The 20,763-nt window shown below is 34.7% G+C and overlaps 1 protein-coding gene across 3 annotated transcripts in view; it reads left to right on the top strand.

Moving 5' to 3' along the window:
• The window catches only part of Map3k1 (mitogen-activated protein kinase kinase kinase 1), a 79,794-nt gene extending 67,826 nt beyond the window's left edge, over window positions 1-11,968 (top strand). For 2 of the 3 annotated variants that reach the window (XM_071612601.1, XM_027938111.3), the window contains exons 14-20: window positions 216-1,500; window positions 1,862-2,014; window positions 2,789-2,951; window positions 4,311-4,442; window positions 6,224-6,366; window positions 7,033-7,164; window positions 9,325-11,968. In XM_071612601.1, coding sequence (XP_071468702.1) covers window positions 216-1,500; window positions 1,862-2,014; window positions 2,789-2,951; window positions 4,311-4,442; window positions 6,224-6,366; window positions 7,033-7,164; window positions 9,325-9,474 — 2,158 coding nt within the window. In that variant the 3' untranslated portion in view covers window positions 9,475-11,968. Of the gene's footprint in view, window positions 1-215; window positions 1,501-1,861; window positions 2,015-2,788; window positions 2,952-4,310; window positions 4,443-6,223; window positions 6,367-7,032; window positions 7,165-9,324 lie in introns of those variants that run through there. The other variant, XM_071612600.1, reaches the window with a different exon arrangement.
• Window positions 11,969-20,763: the final 8,795 nt, after the last annotated feature.

Genomic DNA, 20,763 nt, shown 5'->3' with positions numbered 1-20,763 from the left:
AGAAATTTAAAAGCATAGATAAGTTACTTGTACCCTAATATTTGCCTGGCATAGAATCCTAAAGTCTAAGCTATTTAATTAAAAAGTTAAAGATCTCTCATACAAAATTATTTTTGAAGTTTACAATCTATAAATTACCTTTTTTAATGTTCCATACCTTTATAGTCATTGAACTTGTCTAGAAATTGAATGTGTTTTGTTTTGTTTCCTTTCAGGTATAAGAAGCTGCTGTCCCTCTTAACCTTTGCCTTGCAGTCCATTGATAATTCCCACTCGATGGTTGGTAAACTCTCTCGAAGGATATATTTGAGTTCTGCAAGAATGGTTACCGCAGTACCCCATGTGTTTTCAAAACTGTTAGAAATGCTGAATGTTTCCAGTTCCACTCACTTCACCAGGATGCGTCGTCGTTTGATGGCTATTGCTGATGAGGTGGAAATTGCTGAGGCCATCCAGCTGGGCATAGAAGACACCTTGGATGGTCGACAGGACAGCTTTTTACAAGCATCTGCCTCTAATAGCTATCCAGAAGCCACAGAGAACAGTTCCCTTGAGCTCACAGTACATTTAGAGAAAACTGGAAAAGGATTATGTGCTACAAAATTGAGTGCCAGTTCAGAGGACATTTCTGACAGACTGGCCAGCATTTCAGTAGGACTTCACAGTTCCACTACAACAATGGAGCAACCAAAGCCAATGGTTCAAACAAAAGGCAGACCCCACAGTCAATGTTTGAACTCCTCTCCTTTGTCTCATCATTCCCAATTAATGTTCCCAGGCTCATCGACCCCTTCTTCATCTGCCCCATCTGTACCAGCTGGCTCTGTAACAGATGCCTCTAAGCATAGACCTCAGGGTTTTATTCCCTGCAAAATACCTTCTGCATCTCCTCAAACACAACGCAAGTTTTCTCTACAATTCCAGAGAAACTGTTCTGAAAACAAAGACTCAGATAAACTTTCTCCAATCTTTACTCAGTCAAGACCCTTACCCTCCAGTAACATACACAGGCCAAAGCCATCTCGACCCACCCCTGGTAATACAAGTAAACAGGGAGATGTTTCAAAACATAGCATGACACTTGATCTAAACAGTACTTCCAAATGTGATGACAGCTTTGGCAGTAGCAGCAATAGTAGTAATGCTGTTATACCCAGTGACGAGACAGTGTTCACACCAGTAGAGGAGAAATGCAGATTAGATGTCAATACAGAACTCAATTCCAGTATTGAAGACCTTCTTGAGGCATCTATGCCTTCAAGTGACACAACAGTCACTTTTAAGTCAGAAGTTGCTGTCCTCTCTCCTGAAAAGTCTGAAAGTGATGATACCTACAAAGATGATGTGAATCATAATCAAAAGTGCAAAGAAAAAATGGAAGCTGAAGAAGAAGAAGCTTTAGCAATTGCCATGGCAATGTCAGCGTCTCAGGATGCCCTCCCCATAGTTCCTCAACTACAGGTTGAAAATGGAGAAGATATTATCATTATTCAACAGGATGTAAGTACCATCTTTAAGAGGTTAGAGTTTCCTTGGGGCATGCTAAAATATAATTCAGAAATGCTGTTTTTATCATTGCAAACAGGTTGTTCATATACAGTTATTAAGTATACATTAATAATGTCTGTATCATTTAAAGAGTAATAGTTCTGGCCTATTTCAGAAACATTTCTGGTTGATTCTGTAATGGTAATCACTTCTTTAATAAACATTGGTTGCTAGCATTGTCTGCTCAGAAATGAATTTTATAGGTGATTTGGGAAACCAGACTAAACAAGAATGATATTTTACCAGGTTAATTTTATACAATCTTGCTCTTTTAATTTAACAGTAAAAAGAATTACTTTCATTTAATATGTAGACACTAGAGACTCTACCAGGACATACCAAAGCAAAACAACCTTACAGAGAAGACACTGAATGGCTGAAAGGTCAGCAGATAGGCCTTGGAGCATTTTCTTCTTGTTATCAGGCACAAGATGTGGGAACTGGAACTTTAATGGCTGTTAAACAGGTAAATATCTAGTGAGCACATAAGTGAAATTATTCAAATTATAAAATGAGCCATGGACAAGTGAATAAAGGACATATGTAATCATGCATTTATATACTTTAGCAATTTAAGCTTTGAGAAATCTTAAGTTTTAAAATAGATGTTACCAAAGCACTACACACTCATGAATTCTTTATTAGAAGTTGAAGCCTGGTTATTGTAAGATATAATAGTAAGATGGGCCTTATGGATGTTTTGTTTTGGTTTTTAATTTGTTTTTGCCTGTTATGATTATTAGAAGTATGGTTTCAATACTCTTCAGCAGTATACTAGTGTAATACTGCCTTGCTTTCTGTGGGTTGCTTTTCAGATGAGCATACTTATCAAGATGTGAAAATAATAAAGCTTTCATTTTTAAATCATATTGATTGTTATCCCTGATCAAGCTTTTCTTATCTTAATGTTGTCTTCAAACAATCAGTATCTTGACTGTATCCTAGTTTGGTTTTTGGTTTTGGTTTGGTTTTAAGAGTATTTTTCTTGTTTTTGGTTTTAGTTTTGGTTTCATTTTTCTGATATTTCATTGCTGCTTATGCTACATTCTTATTTTCTAAAACAGTTTGACTTGGCTAGTTGTTTTTTTTTTTTTTTTTTTTAAAGTACACTGCACTCGTGAGTACAAATGCCATCTGCTATTAATGTAAAAGCTAATTTGGATTTGTTCATTTTAGATCAGGTTGTTGGAACTAAAGAGAAACACCAGAATTCATATCTTTGTGAACATGTTTGAAACAGGTGACATATGTCAGAAACACATCTTCTGAGCAAGAAGAAGTTGTTGAAGCATTAAGAGAAGAGATAAGAATGATGAGCCATCTGAATCATCCGAACATCATTAGGATGTTAGGAGCCACATGTGAGAAGAGCAATTACAATCTCTTTATCGAATGGATGGCAGGTATGTTCATATATTAAATTATGAGTAATAATGCATAGACTTAGATTTCTGCTCTTTAGGGAAAACAGTGTAATGAACACTTATTTTTTTAAATAGATTGAGTTTCTAAAAGCAAACCAATTCTAACATACTAACATAAATTATAACTACTTTGTTTTATCTTTTTTTTTAATATAATAAAATACTACCTCTACCTTATAGTATTGGTTTATAAGAATCATCTTTTTTTTTAAAATTTGGTTTGTATATGATCCATATTTTTCTGGGTGGCCATCATTAATTAAACAGATTTAAGAAGTATTTTCACATAATATAGAAGTCAAGTTATATTTTTAAAAAATTAGTACAGGTAAACTCGTTCAACCTTGTCATCTTGAACAAAGACTGAATTTTATTTTCTCTTATACGGAGTATACAGTAAAATAAGTGATTAAAGATGTGGTGAATAGATTGTGTTGATTTTTTAGATTTGCTTATCTCTGATCTACTTTTTAGGTTAAACATATAATTATTTCACTGTCTTATATGCTTTCTTTATATAAATTTTGGAGTCGTCTTAATCTATAAACAGAATTAAAAATAATATGTAGATATTTTAGACTATTATCTCAGAATAAAGACATTACATTTTTATTTTAATTAATTATTTTTATGTTATGTATTTTAATTTATTCTAATGTTTCTACATTGTAAGTTATGTACTTAAGTGGCTACTTATATGTCCACAGCGTTTATGGCAGCATAAATATTTTTGAACGTATTGAAATACATAATATTTGATAGATTATAATATTTTAGACAAGAATTCTTAGAATTTTTTTTTAATTTTGAAGAACAATAATATTGTAAATACTTCCAAATGAAGTCATTGAGTTTGTGACTTGCCCCAGGTCAGAGCTAGTAAATGGTAGGACATGACTGGGCCTTTGGCTTCTCCTTCTGGTCTCTTTACCTTCTGCTAAATAACATGTTAGCGTTGCTTACTTAAGTTGGTAATAAAGGCATTTGTATATTTTGATTGAGAAGATAGAGGAGTAAACTGTATGCTTCAGAAGTGGTACCATTCAAAATTAACTTCTAAAGCTTTCTGAAATCTTGGGCTTCCAGTAAACTAGCTTCATGAGGATTCTATAAAAATTGAGATGATCTAGTAAGTCAGTTTCACCTTGGTTTTTTGTTTTGTTTTGTTGTTTGATTTTGTTTTGTCAGTTTCACTTCTGATAGTAAGATATGAATTGAAAATTTCAGTTGAGAATATCAGTTCTTGCCTTGCAAGCTTAAGAAATCAAAGTGTAATAGACAATTTTAATTCTGGCCTAAGTTTTTGATAATCATTACTGTTTTGTGTTTGTGTTACAGGAGGATCTGTGGCTCATCTGCTGAGTAAATATGGAGCCTTCAAGGAATCAGTAGTCATTAACTACACTGAACAGTTACTTCGTGGCCTTTCTTACCTCCATGAAAACCAGATCATTCACAGAGATGTCAAAGGTAAGAATTCTTTTATTTTCCACTAAGAAAATAAATGTCATTTTAAAATTTGGACATTTGTTGATGATTTCTAACCTAAGTTTCTAACTATGGGATTGTTTCTCTGAATAACTTAAATTTTTAGAATACTAGAACTTAAAGGAGCTTTAAGGTCATTTAATCTGCAGCGCTCATCTTATAGAAATGTCAGTACTAGAAAGGCTGTCTCCTGATCACTTGGCTTGTTGGCTGCATATTGTGCTGCCTCCCAGGAAGTTTCTTTTCTTGGTTTTATTTAAAGTAATTGGTATATCATAAACTTCTGTTAAGTAAAACTCAGATCTTTTGTGGTTTAGTTCATTTTTATAAAGGACAACTTTGGTATTTCATAATGAGGCTCTTTAGTACTTCACATAGCCTATCTACTGAAGGAGTGTTATAAGGTTAATTTTTAGGAATAAGATCAGAAACTTTGCAATTGATTTAAAAAATACCTAGAGGAAATACTCTAATGTGTAGGCATAGATAGCACTTCCTCAGTAAGACTCATGTAGCTCAGGAAATAATAACAAGACTTAGTACGTGGGATAGCATCAGATTTAAAAGCTTTTTGCACAGCAAAGGAAACAACACTCTGAAGAGAGAACCTACAGCATGGGAAAAAGTCCTTGTCAGCTACTCTTCCAATAGATTAATATCTAGTAAGACCTCAAAAAACACCAAAACCTCCAAATAACTCATTCACTAAATGGGAAAGTGAATTTAAAAAAAAAAAAAAAAAAAAAACTCCTCAAAAGAAGAAATACAAATGGCTTACAGTTATCTGAAAAAAATTTTTGACATTTTTAGCCATCAGGGAAATATAAATCAAAACTACACTGAGATTTCATCTCACTCCAGTTAGAATGGTAGCTATTAAAATACAGATAACAAATGCTGGTGAGGATGCAATGAAAAAGGAATTCATACACCTTGGTGGGAATATATAGCCATTATGGAAATCAGTATGGAGATTCCTCAAGAGAGTACGAGTGGAACCACCATATGACCCAGGTATTCCACTCATCAATATTTATCCAAAAGAATTAAAGTGTACAGAGATATATGCATACCCATGTTTATGGCAACACAGTTCACAATAACCAAGTTATGGAATCAGCCTACATGTCATCAACAGATGAATGGATAAAGAAAATGTGGTGTGTGTATATGTACACTAGGAAGTTTTGCTCAGCCAGAAAGAAGAATGAAATTAGGTCATTTGCAAGAAAATGGGTGGAACTGGGGAGCATTATGTTAAGCGAAATAAACCAAATGTGGAAAGACAAGTGTCATGTGTTTTCTCTCATATGCTGAAACTAAAGGAAAAAAAGTTAAAAAAAAAAAAAAAAAGATTAATTTTTTATTAAGCTAGAATTATGAAATGAGCATAAATTTAAATTGGTCTAGACCAGAATGTTTTCACAAAACTTTGTCTTACAATGTAAATTATACTAAAATTTGAATTTTGGAGAAAGATTTTGGAAATCATTATACTGAAGGTTTTTGAAAGGTTCACCAAGTCTCTGTCCTTTTTCTTTGTATGCCTTAATTGTTTTTTTCCAGATTTTCTTTCTGAGGTTTTAGATTTTATTTACACTGGAGAGATCTGTGTGTAAATAAAGTGAAGGGAGAAGAGAGGATCTTTCTCTTAACCTCTGACATGTAGTCCATTCCTTTCTTTTTTCTTAGTACTGGGTTTTTTAAATCAGTCCTTACTTTTGTTTTTAACATACAAGGTCATTTCCTGTTTCTCTTGACAGGTGCCAATTTGCTAATCGACAGCACAGGTCAGAGGCTCAGAATTGCAGATTTTGGAGCTGCAGCCAGGTTGGCTTCAAAAGGAACTGGTGCAGGAGAGTTTCAGGGACAGTTATTGGGGACAATTGCATTTATGGCACCTGAGGTGAGAAGTAGCTTTGTGATGAAAGAAAATATTTTGGAGGTCTATGTAACAGCATTATACCACATTACTTCACAGTGGTATCCAGTATATGCTTAGAACTCCAGGGCCCTTAAAAAAAGATTTTAACAATGTCTACATTTCAGACCCTCATTTCAATCCTTTCCTTCGTCTTGAAAAAAATGACAAACATTTTTAATAGATTTGCTTAAAGGCAAAGTACTGTGGGTTAGTTTATAGTAGTTGTTTTGTAGTAAACCCAAAGTATCCATAATAGAAATATTTTAAAATTATCTATTCCCAAGGGACATGAGCCCAGAGGTAGGCCTTGTCAGTAGTAGACATTTACTATAGAGCATTGCTCCACTGAACTCAGCCTCTCAAGAACTGTATGCACAGTTCTTCATGTTCATAGTCAGTGATTATTTGTTGCTTACTTGCCCCATAATTTACTAAGATCATGGGGGGCTGCTTTGGAATTCTGTGATGTTTATTTTTGTGTGTACATAGGATATTAAGCTTATTAATGACGTATCAGGCAGGCCAGGAAATTGTTATTTATTTATTTTTTGCTCTGAGGTAAACTTAGAATTTAGAATCCAGAACTACAAAATTGTTTTCTCTTTTTTAAATGAATCATGTTACCAAATTAACTCTGCTTTATTTTAGGTCCTGAGAGGTCAGCAGTATGGTAGGAGCTGTGATGTATGGAGTGTTGGCTGTGCTATTATAGAAATGGCTTGTGCAAAACCACCTTGGAATGCGGAAAAACACTCCAATCACCTTGCTTTGATATTTAAGGTAATTGTGAGATAAAAATTACTTCTTTGTGACTTAAATTCTCATGGGTTCTCCCTGTCAACCTAACATAAAGACATATCTTCCTTGAAATAAATGTATATGTATATATCTCCAGAAATTTAGATAGTGTTGTCACTTTAAACTACTTTTATGTGGCATTTACAGCCATTTCCAGTGTTCCAGGTTGTTATGGTCTGTAAAGTCTCTTACAAACACTGAATCACTGTCCCCAGGCAAAATATGCACATATACCTGTCACTTTAAAAACTTGAAGCTCTTCATGTATTTTGCACAATTAGAATTTTTTAAAAAAAATCTAATTTACTGTTTTCTTTATTTAAAAACTTTACATCAATTATCAAATCCTATTTACCTTTTTTTCAATTCCCAAATTCCCAACGTAGACTAGTGTACTGGTTGAGATTTTTATCTTTTGAGTAGACAAAGTGATAGGCCTTGAAATCATACAGACCTGGTTTCAAACTCTGACTTTCAATGCCAATGTGACCATAGGAAAATAACTTTTTGTGTCTACCATTTGTTTTCTTCTTTGTCAAATGGATACAATAATAGGACTTATTTCATGGGAGTAGTATAAAGATAAACAGAAGTACCTCTGGGACTTAGTCAACCACTTGGCCCACAGTCACCCCCTCACCTGCCATAATTTCCTTCAGTTCTCCCCACCCCTAGTCACCTCTCTAATAATCTTTTTCTGGAGTTCTCTCTCACTTTCCCTCTGTTCTTTTATGCTTCCCTTGTCCCCTCTCTGTTGTGGTTCAGATGCTGAATCTCATTAAGGCCCACAGCCAGTGCTGCACCCGCTGCCTGGGTGTTTCTTTACACCTCTGCCCACATCTGCTCCTTCTCCAGACTCCCAGAGCATTTTTGTATATGTCTGTTTCTGATCCTTCCTTTGTTGATATTGTGGTTATTTATGTTCCCATCTTATCTTTTTCAAACTGACGCTCCTTGAGTCTGTTCATGTCTGATTCATTTTTTCCCTTCCAGAGTCTTATACAGAAGTTACTCAATAAAATATTCATGGCTAGGATCAGTGTGAAGTTTGCTGTTATTTTTAGAGCTTTGTTAAAATCCCAGAAACAAATGGAAATGAGTTTCAGATTGGCACAGTTCAATATTATAACAGATTTCATTGCATTCTTCCTCACAGGTAGAATTTAAAGAGAATTATACTGTGACATTTTCAGTTTCCATAACTCCCAGTAAATACTTTGAGATCTATGAAAGCCACAAATAGGTAGAAAAACAGCTTTTTTCAAATACTTTTATACCCTCTTTGTGCTAGTTTAAGTTGCTATAGCATCTTTTTTTTTTTTTAAGAGAGTGATTTGGCAATAGCTGCCCAAATTTTAAATGCCCTTATTCTTTGATTCAGCTCTGCCCATTGTTAGGAATCCATTCTTAAATTTATCCATAGGAAATTGCCAAGTTCAGGATTATCCATTGCACAATTAATTGTAGAATCTAAAACCTGAACTAATGGAAGTGCCCAACACTAAGAAATTATACACACAATGTAAAACTGTACACATTTTGAGAGTAAGGTCAAGTTGGTGGTGTTGATTTACAAAGTGCTATGAGATATAGTAATAAGTGAAAAGAGCAGAATGTATAAAGTGTTCCCTTTTGTAGGAATTTTATAAAGAAAATCTAAAGTATGAAAATATTGACTTTTTAACTTCATGAAGGAAATACGAGAAATAGGTGAATGGTTACATTTGGAAATAGGGAGAATGGATGTCATTTTTTGTTTTATATTTTTTGTTTTCTGGTGTTTAAGGTGTATACATATCAGTCAAGTATATCTTGGTATAAGATCATAGACTTTTTAGAATTTTTTTATATCTGTATATTTTAATCCAAAGCATTCACTTACTAGGGTGGGAAAAGGGAAAGTTTTCTTATGATTAGAAGTAGGTAGGTTTAAATTATTTAGATTCATTTTTAACTTATTTATCAAAAAGTTAGTTCTTCATGGTGTTTGATACTAAGAATTAAGGTGTGTCCAAATTGAAGATAAAAATTAATGCAGTGGACAATCATGTATAGATAGAGGTTTTGAAATTCATGCATATGTTTTCTATATCCAAAATGCACTTGTGGAAAATTTCAACACTATTGCTTTTTTTCTTACAGATTGCTAGTGCAACTACTGCCCCATCAATCCCTTCACATCTGTCTCCTGGCTTACGTGATGTGGCTCTTCGTTGTTTAGAACTTCAACCTCAGGACAGACCTCCATCAAGAGAGCTACTGAAGCATCCAGTCTTCCGTACAACATGGTAGCCAATTTATACAAATAAAAACTGTAATAGAGACAGGATGCTCAACAAGGAAAAAAAACTTTCGTGGGGAACCACGTCGATATTCTACTGGCCTTCATGCCACTGTACAGCTATGAATGAGGCCAGTGGGGAACCCTTACCTAAGTATGTGATTGACAAATCATGATCTGTACCTAAGCTCAATATGCAAAAGTCCACAAATTGTGCAGAAACTGTAAACCGTGCCTTTCAACGAACTGGCCCTAGGTGAACAGGAAAGCAATGACGTTTGCATGACTAAACAGAAGCATAATTTTATTTTTTTTTTGGAGCACTTTTTCAGCAATATTAGCAGCTGAGGGGCTCAGGATCTATTTTAATGTTTCAGTTATTCTTCCATTTCATATAGTGATCACAAGCAGGGGGTTCTACAATTCCGTTCCTTTTTTTTCTTTTTTTTTGGTCACTGGCTATAAAAATCAGTATCTGCCTCTTTTAGGTCAGAGTATGGTATGAGTAGCAGTAAATATATAATTTTTTAAAGTTGATATCTTCTTGACCCACAATTGACTTTTTTTTTTTTTTTAAATGCCTGGGCAATTGTGGTTCATGTGCATTTTACTGTTGGCCCATTCATTTCGTTTTTGGAAATTATGGATCTGTATTTTCATTTCACCTTCATTTTTCTTTAATATTCAGGGAAAGGTGATCTTTTCAAACCAGAAAAAAAAAAAAACAGGAAAAAAAATAGAACTAGGTGTGAATTAGAATTTATTAAATATCTTGCTCTTGCAAGAGTTTTTAACTACAGATTGAAAAATTTTTAATTGGAATATAATAAAGTACTGCCTATATTGAGTCAGTCACTACTTTTACTGTGCAAGTTAAATATAAATTAACAAAATCAACTGTTCAGCTTACAATCAAGAACAGGATTACCTTGAAATTTATTTGAATTTTTTTAGTGTTTCGGTTTCTTTCGCTAAATGGTAGGAAACTTCACACCATTTAAGACTTACTCTTTATATAACAATCCATCATTCATCATTACCATTGATTATAAAATGTAACTGCTATATTCCTTCCACCATGCATCGTCTCTTTAAACTAGGTATAGCTGATAAAGAAGAAGTAACCTAATTACTCAACTATTAATCAGTAATTTTTTAAAAAATAAATTTGCTTTGAACTTAGAAAAAGTGTTCAGAAAAAAAAGTGAAATTGAATTTTATTTACATAATAATTTCTTGAATTTTGTGCAGTTATTTAATGGTTTTAATCTGGAGTTGAATTCAGATGCATGGAATTCTGAAGGAAAATGGTAGCTCTCTTATCCTTTCATGTATGTGAGTCTTTTAAATCATGTACTGATTAACTATTAAACACAACTTTGAGATGTTAAGTTTTAACTCTTCAGAAGCCAGTGTGAAATAGAATTGGTTAATCTCAAAGACTCAGGATAAACTAAATAAGCTATATAGAGTACATTTAGAATGTACAACACAAATTGGAAGTAAAAGAAGTTACAAGATAAGTTTACAGGGATATATTGCTATAATTTTTAAAAGGCAGTTTGTTTTTTTTTTTTTTTAATGTGATTGTGTTTCTTAGTGAAATTTTACATTCCTTTGTTTTGGAAGATTGGCAATATTTGAAGAGTTAAAAATAGTACAGAAATGTGAAGTTTGGTAGCTCTAAATGTGTTGTACTTTGCTTTTTTATTTTGTTTTTGTTTTTGGTTTTTTTGACTACTTAGAATTTTCACAATTCTAATAAGATTGTTTCCAAGTCTCTCATGTGCAAGCTTTAAAGGACGCACTCTTGCCATTTTATGTACTGGAAGATCATCGGTCAGATTAATACTATGTCTGACAGAAATGTAAACTGTATAAACTGAGGAACCTCAGCTAATCAGTATTACTTTGTAGATCACCATGCCCACCACATTTCAAACTCAAACTGTTTCTAGATGTCAATCCACTGTGTTTGAGTTTGTTTGCAGTTCCCTCAGCTTGCTGGTAATTGTGGTGTTTTGTTTTTTGTTTTGTTTTCAATGCAAATGTGATGTAATATTCTATTTTCTTTGGATCAAAGCTGGACTGAAAATTGTATTGTGTAATTATTTTTGTGTTCTTAATGTTATTTGGTACACAAATTGTAAATAACGTCTACTGCTGTTTATTCCAGTTTCTACTACCTCAGGTGTCCTATAGATTTTTCTTCTACCAAAGTTCACTTTCACAACGAAATTATATTTGCTGTGTGACTATGATTCCTAAGACTTCCAGGGCTTAAGGGCTAACTTCTATTAGCACCTTACTATGTAAACAAATGTTACAAAAAAAAAAAAAAAAAAAATCTCTGGGTTAAGAAAATTTGGCTTAAATGTATCCTTTGTTATTTTAAATATATCAAGATATTTTAATTAAAATTTTTACCCCATTGAACCAATTTTATAGTATTTGTACCTATTTTGGTGTTTTGTCTTTATAGTAAATAAAAATTTTTGAACAAAAGTTAATTTGTTACTTTTGAGGTTTTTTAAAAATAATTTCATACTCATAAAAACGTTGCAAGAACAACAAACAGTTGCTATATACCCTTCACCCAAAGACCCTAGTCAGATTTCTCTAGCTGACCAATTATGTCCCTTATAGCCAGAGGATCCAAACCAGGATTACTTGTTGCTCTTACTGTCATATTTCTTCGGTTTTAGAAACATAGAACTGGTCATTTGTTCTTCCTTGACCTTCATGGACCTAGTATTTCTTAATAATTATAGGTTATTGGTTTTAGAAGCCCCTCAATTTGACTTTGGTGCTACCTCATAATGAGACTCAGAGCGTGCAGGCTTGGCTCTACCATCAGAGGAGACATACAAGGTTCAGGGTTCACCAGTGATAGATACTGCCACTGTGGAGTTACTGTTTCTCTTTATAATTAATACTCACCTAAATATTAAGTATTACATAAATAGCCTATTTCTGATCCATTGCTAGCTCCTGGCTCTTATTACTCAGATGGTTGCCAAATGGCATTATTTTCTCTTTGTTCCTTATATGGTATTAGTTGCCATTTTGCCATTAAGAAGAACTTTCTCTTCTATTTATTAATTGCACGTCATGAATTTACTCAATTTGTAACAGATTTGATTAGTAGGAGCTTCTGAGAACTAGCTGCTCTGTCCTTGGCAAGTCACCATTATTCTTTGGACACCTCCATTACTTTCAGTGCCATCTTATGTGTCATCTGCTTTGGTTCTTGGATCAGCCATTTTGTCCAAAAAACTCGATTCCTTTGATGGAAAATGATACTTGAAAACCCAAATCTACATAATGTATACATATATAGAACATTACATGGCACTCCAATAATATGTACAATTTTATCTTTTATGTATTAGTTTTAAAACAGTTACCTCAAAAGAAGGAAGGAGCCTCAGTGTGTGGCACACAGCTGTAATCCCAGTGGCTTGTGAGGCGGAGACAGGAGGATCGATCACAAGTTCAAAGCCAGCCTCAGCAACTTAGCAAAGCCCTCTCTCAAAAAATAAAAAGGGCTAGGGATATGACTCAGTGGTCACAGAAGAGAGTAAAGGGAATCAGAGTAAAGGACAAATGGAACAGAAAAAATAGGAAAATGTCAGACCTAAATCCAACTGTCAGTTACACTAAATGTGAATAAATTAAATATTCATGTAAAAAGCAAAAAAATTAAAACCAAGATCTGAGTGCTAGCTCATGTGGGTATCAGTACTCACAGGCCCTCTTCATAGAACTATAATATATACATGAATATACGCAGTTTTATACACACAAATGCAAAATAGTATATATAAACCTATATGCACACAGCCACATGCAAACCATGAGTTCACACCAATCTTACGATTTGATCAAACACTAAAAGGGTTTATTCAAGCAGTCTCTCTTCCCAAATTTACAACTCTCAGAGAAACCTGGCACCAATTCTTTTTCTTGTTTTGTTTTTGTTTTTGTTTTGGGTGTGTGTGTTTTCATTTTTGTTTTGTTTTTTGTTTTGATAACTGGGAATTGAACCAGGGGTTATTAACCATTGAGCCACATCCCCAGCTCTTCTTATTTTTTATTTTGAGACAGAGTCTCGCTGAGTTGCTTAGGGCCTCACAAAGTTGCTGAGGCTGGCCTCAAATTTATAATCACCTGCCTCAGCCTCCTGAGCCACTGGGATTACAAGCATGTACCACCATGCCCAGCTTCCATTTATTCTTAATATACTTGGCTATTCACTCAGTTATTCCTTGTCTTTCTCTCCCATGTAATTAATCTTTATTATCCACCCTACTTGTCTTTCTATGTGGACTGTCCTTACTTCAACCTGACTAGGGCTTTTTTTCTAATAGGCTTTATTTTTTATTGTTCTTAAATTATCTGTACATGTGTATCTCTATTTTAACTGATAAAGATAAATTGTATACACTTATGAGATACTATAAAATGTTTTTTATTTATTCTTTTTAGATATACATGACCATAGAAAGAATTTTGGCATACATACATGGAGTAAAAATTCCCATTCTTGTAGTTGAACGTGATATGGAGTTACACTGGTTGTATATTCATATATGAACATAGGAAAATCATGTCTGACTCATTCTACTATCTTTACTATTTCCATCCCTCCTCCCTTCCCTTTATTCCTCTGTGTCTGATCCAATGAACTTCTAGTCTCCCCCTGCCATTATGTGTTAGCATCAGCATATCAGAGAAAACATTCAGTCTTTGATTTGGGGAGACTGACTTATTTCACTTAGCATGACAGTCTCCAGTTCCATCCATTTACTGCCAAATGCCATAATTTCACTTTTCTTTAGGGCTGAATAATATTCTGTTGTGTATATGTACCACATTTTCTTTATCCACTATATGATGTTTTGATACTTGTATACATTGTATGATGTTCAAATCAATAAAATATCTCTTCAGACATATCTTTATGGTTAAGTCATTAAAAATCTTTTCTTATTGAGCTACATACACACATGCACGCACACACGCAGTTATCTATAGCACACTAGGACTTCTTACTCTTATCTTACTTAGTACTGATGATCAGCTCTTTTCTAACCTTCCGTCTGTATTCTCCTCAGCCTTTGGTAACCATCTTTCTACTCTCAGTTTCTAAGGGATGAGCTTTTTTAGGTTCCAGATGTGTGAGAGATCAGGTAGTACTTGTCTTCTGTGTCTGACTTATTCCTGTAATGATCTCCATGCCCATCCACGTTGTCCCAAATAACAGGATTTAATTTTTCATGTCAGAATACTATTTCATTGTGTATGTGTACCTCATTTATCCATTTGAGTTGATGGACACTGAGGTTATTTCAGTTTTTTAGCTATTGTGAATAGTGCTGCAATAAACATGAATGTGCAGATGTGTCTTTGATTTCATTTCCTTTACATAGTTACCTAGGAGATGGATTGCTAGATCCTAGTTGAATAGACTTTATTTTTTAAAAACAGGTTCAAAGCAAAATTGGGCAAAAGGTACAGATAACCTTTATAACCTTTCCAGATAACCTTATATATAACACCTGTGTTCACACACAGCTTCCCCCACTCTCAACAAAGTGCTTTTTGACAAAATAAGGAAAGCATTTTTAAAAAAACTTCAGTGAAAATAATACCTCTTTTTAACATCTATATGATGTGAGTTATATACATTCACATAAATGCTCAACTACTCCTAGATGTCATAAACTTAACCGATTGTGCTCTATAGCTACTTTTAGATCCTGTATAAGAAAGCATAAAAACTGTTAAGCTATGGAGAAGAGGAATATAAATTTCTTCACCAGCTACTATCTATTAGGCATAATTTGAAGCACAAGGATTATACTCTATTTTACAAATGAGGAAAAGAGAATATCAATCATTCTATAATTCAAGGTATACCAAGGAACTCACTTTGGTCAACCCCATGGTTTTAGCCTCAGATGGTGCTAAAACCATGCAACTATTTGAGTGTTGCTGTTTTCCACTTTTTATTATTTTTATTTCTGCTCTGTAGTCATTTCTCACATAATCAAACTAGATGATCCACCTTGCAAGATGGCACTGAGTTCCGAAGCCATTTGAGTCCCTATATTTGTTTTTCAGTTTCTGTAAAATTCAGTTTAAAACATATATCTTGTTTATTATTTCTCTATTTCTTTCTTTATTTTGGCTCTGGGGATTGAGCCTAGGGGTGCTTTATCACTGAGCTACATCCCCAGCCCTTTTTATGTTTTTATTTTGAAACAGGGTCTCAGTTGCTTAGGGTCTTTTTAGTTGCTGAAGCTGGTCTCAAACCTGCAATCCTCCTGCCTCAGCCTCCTGAGTCACTGAGATTAGAGGTATGTGCCACAATGCCCAGCTAAAATATACATCTTAGAATTTACAACATGTTAGAACTTCACAAAATTGCAGGATACAAAATCAACATACAAAAATCAGTAGTGTTGCTAGTATGAATTAACTGAAATAGAAATCAAGAAAACAGTCCCATTTATAATAGCCACAAAAAAAAAACAGTCTAGGAATAAGTTTAACCAAAGAGGTGAAAGATTTTTACAATGAAAACTATAAAACCTTAATGAAAGAAATTGAAGAGGACATACATATACACACAGGGGTAATACATCTCATACTCGTGGATTGAAAGTCTCAATTTGTCAAAATGTCCATACTATCCAAAGCAATCTACAGATCCAATGAAATCCCTGTTATAATACCAATGACATTCTTCAAAGAACTAGAAAAAAAAATCCTTAAATTTTTATGGGATCACAAAACACTCTGTTTGGTCAAAGCCAATCTTGAACAACAACAACAAAAAAATAAAGTCAGTGGCATTACACTACCTGACTTCAAATATACAAAAAACTATAGTAATCAAAACAGCATGGTATTGGCATTAAAAGATACACAGAGGGCTGGGGTTGTAGAGTGCTTGCCTCACATGTGTGAGGCCATGGATTCGATTCGATCCTGAGCACCACATAAAAATAAATAAATAAACAAAAATAATGATATTAGGTTCACCTACAACTAAAAAATATTTTTAAAAAATACACAGAGACCAGTGGAACAGAATAAAAAGCAAAGAAATAAACCACACACCTATAGTCAACTGATTTTCAACCAACATGCTAAGAACACATTAGAGAAAGAATAGTCTTTTCAATAAATAGTGCTGGAAAAATTGGGTATCCACATGCAGAGGAATAAAACTAGATGTCTCTCAACAGTTAAAAAAATCAATTCAAAATGAATGAAGGTTTAAAAAACATGAATATATAAAACTATTAGAGAAAAACAGGGGAGCCAGGCCCAATTACACACACCTATAATCCCAGCAACTTGGGAGACTGAGGCAAGAGGATTACGAGCTGAAGGCCAGAAACGGCAACTTTAAAACGGACTGAAGATGTTGTTCAGTGATAAAGTGTCCCTGGGTTCAACCCCCAGTACCAAAAATAAATAAATAAAAATTCTAGTTAAAAAACAAATAAAGTTGTTTTAAAAGAAATAAGGAGAGGGTTGGGGATATAGCTCAGTTGGTAGAGTGCTTGCCTCACGTGCACAAAGCCCTGGGTTCAATCCCCAGTACCACAAAAAAAAAAAAAAAAAGAAGAAGAGAAAACAAAACACAGGGGAAAGATTTGAAGACATTAAACTTGGGCAAGAATTTTTTGGAGAAGACCCCAAAAGCAGATAACAAGAGCAAAAATAGACAAATGGAAGTACATCAAACTAAAAAGTTCTGCACAGCAAAGAAAATAATGATTAGAGTGAAGACAGCCTGCAGAATGAGATACATTTTCAAACTACACATCTGACAAGAGGTTAATATACAGAATGTATTAGAAAGATCAAAACCTCCATAGCAAAAAAAATTAATTTAATTTAATTTAATTTAAAAATGGGCAATGAGGGCTGGAGTTGTGGCTCAGTGGTAGAGCACTTGCCAAGCATGCGTGAGACACTGGGTTTGATCCCAGCAGCACATAAAAATAAACAAAGGTATTGTGTCCACCTACAACTTAAAAAATTGTTTTAAAAAATGGGCAATGAACCTAAATATACACTTTTCAAAAGATATACAAATGGCCAGCACGTATATGAAAAAACACTCAGCAGCACTAATACTCAGGGAAATGCAAAACAATAAAATGTCACCTCACTCATTAAAAGTGGCTATTATCACTCAGGAGGCCTAGGCAAGAGGATCACAAATTAGAAACCAGCCCAAGCAACTTAGGGAGACACTGTCTCAAAATAAAAATATGAAAAGTCCTGGGGATGTACTTAGTGGTCAAGCACACTTAGGTTCAATTCTCAGTACCAAAAACATCAATGGGTACTAAGTTACAATCAGGAATAAGAAGTTCAGGAGTGTTATTGTACAATACAAGGATTACAGAAACAATTATATACTGGATATTTCAAAAACCAGAACAAAGGATTCTGAACGTTTTCCTCATAAAGAAATGATAAATATTTGAGGAAATAGTATGTTTAACTTGATTAGAGCATTACATAATGCATACATTTATTAAAATATCACAGGAGAAGAGCCATCTTGGGACTGCAGCATGATGGAGCCTATGAAAACTTGAAATCCAGATTCCTGAGATCGCATTTTGCAAGGGGAACACAGATTAGAGAGGTAGGAGAGAGCCAGGCCCTCCCCAGCTCTGTAAGCCCAGAGGCTCGGTAGGGACTGACAGGACTGGTTACAGAGGGCAGAAGTTTAGAAGAGGGTATGAAGGAATTTTGTCCTCGCCCAGCCAGTGGGTCCACTGTCCCCCTTCCCGGGGCATCCAGGCAGCACTCACTGGGTCCCTGCACCAGCCTGAGCCCTGACTTCCTCCCTGAGCCCAAGTCGGGCTTTTACTGGTCCGTAAGTCCCACCAGGTCCAGTATCAGTCTGGCATCCAATAAGGCCCTCTGGCTCCCCAGTCCTCAGTCTCACAATTCCTTCCTGGCCCCTGACCTGGCCCATGGCTCACAGCTTCTGGGCCAGCCCACAGGTTACAGGGCCTGGCCTTGATCTGTCATGTGAAACAGATGGGTTCTGGGGGTGGCTGGGCCCCAAATTGCCCCATGGCTGCTTAGCTGCAGGACCACCAAGTGGAGTGCACAGCTTTGCCAGGGATCGCAGGTCCTGGCATCCAACCACATGTTCTGTCACTAGGCCTTGATCTGCCCTTCACAGAGCAGCTGGACACCCCACATGGCCAAGACCCCAACTTGCACCACACCTGCTTAGCAGACTGACTTGCCTGGTCCAGCACACAGCTTGTGGCCCCCCTCACAGGTACATTGATTTATTGTCAGAACAGCTAATAACCCCACCTAACTGCTGAGAAGGGAAGCTGAGAAACTATTGAACACCAGTGAAAACAATTGTTTAACTTTTCATTAAGATCCTTTTTTTCCTCTTTTCTTTTCTTTTTTTCCTCACATCTCTACCATTTTTAAAGCAATTATTTTTCATGCATCAGTTTATTGAGGACTGGGACATGAATAGTATATTTCATATTTTTCACTCTTTTATACATTTACTTTCTAAAAATATATTTTTTAAAATTTTTACTTTATATATCTATTTTTGTCTGTCTTATATCTGTGTCCCTTGGTTCTCTGTCTTTTCTCCTGCTAACAATCAACCTTGATTATTCCCTCTTTCACTCTTCCTATAATTTTTACTTCTATCTTCTCTCCTCCTTCCTCATAAACATTACATTTTACACCACACCTATTCTCTTTGTCCACCACCAGCATTATAAACCTTTTTGCAAACTTACAGTTTTTATTCTGGATAATAACTGAACACATCATTTCTGTTTATTGCAACAAAACTGTAGATGTCGTAGTAGGGACTATTTGGTTTAATGCTATATATTGTTTGCCTTGGTTGCTTTAAAGGCAAGGTACTGGAAACCTCAGGGACACTATAAGTCTATAATGTAGACTACAGGGTAGAAAGTGTATTGCCTGAGATCCACATTACTAGATGGGTATACACAAAAACAGTGTGAAGAAAAAAAAAAAACCCAACAGGGAAAAAATTGCCCCAAACAAACTAAGATCCACCAACAATAGAATCCAATGATACCACAGTGGAAGAAATGTCAGAGAAGGAGTTTAGAATGTACATAGTTAAACTGATCCATGAGGTAAAGGAAAATGTAAGGAGTTAAATCAGAGATAAAATTCAGGAGGTAAAAGATGACTTCAATAAAGAGATAGAGATTCTGAAAAGAAACCAAGGAGAAATCCTCAAAATGAAGGAATCAAATATAAAAACCAAACTAAAAATTAAATAGAAAGCATCACCAAAAGACTAGACCACTTGAAAGACAGAACTCAAGCAATGAAGACAAAATATATTATTTTGCAAATAAAGTTGACCACACAGAAAAGATGGTAAGAAACTATAACAGAACTTCCAAGAAGTATGGCACAACATGAAGGTGGGAGTTCATAACCCACTTGAATCAAAGTGTGGAATATGATATGTCAAGAAATTTGTAATGTTTTGAACAACCAACAATAAAAAATTTTTTAAAAAAGTCATTTTAAAGATAAAAAAAAACCAATATATTGAAACAAAAATCACATGCATTGAAAAAATGATAGGAGAAGACATGCAAACAATTGCAGAGAAAGCAGAAATTACTATGCTAATGTCAAACAATGAATGATTAAAAACAGAATTCTGATTATGTATATGCTTTCTCTCACCTAATGGATTGTATATTTCTTAAGGGAGAGCACTAGTATTCTTACTATATCCATATGGTCTAGGATAGTTAACATTCTATGATTTATCAGCTGAAGCAAGGCATTTGGAGAGTAAACACTCTGTCTAGAGTGATGGGCAAGGACTAGCATTGATAAACAGAACCATATGGTCATTGGTATCTCTAAATACAGTACTGGACTCATGACAGGTAACTTGTAACTGCTTGGTGACCTACTGACTTGATGTTTGGGAATTGTGTCTTATTCAATGGAGATTTCTTTTTCTGTATGTGTATCAGTTACTTATTGCCGTATAAATTACCTTCTAAACCCAATGATGTAAAACGATAAATTTCTATGTTTTAGAATTTCATGAGTTGGCTGAGTATTCCTGGTGCAGATTTAAACCTCAAGGAAGAATTTACTAAAGGTCATTCCAATTAGAGAGAGAGAGACCAAAGCTATTCTGAACTTAACTCAGCTGAAACAAATGACTGGGGAGTATTAAGAGGGGAAAGGAGGCCATCCACCTTTGCTAATTT

Source organism: Marmota flaviventris, chromosome 5, assembly GCF_047511675.1.
Source record: "Marmota flaviventris isolate mMarFla1 chromosome 5, mMarFla1.hap1, whole genome shotgun sequence".
Classification (NCBI taxonomy): Eukaryota; Metazoa; Chordata; class Mammalia; order Rodentia; family Sciuridae; genus Marmota; species Marmota flaviventris.
Note: the sequence above shows the minus strand (reverse complement) of the source record. Positions and strands in the feature narration are given on the sequence as shown.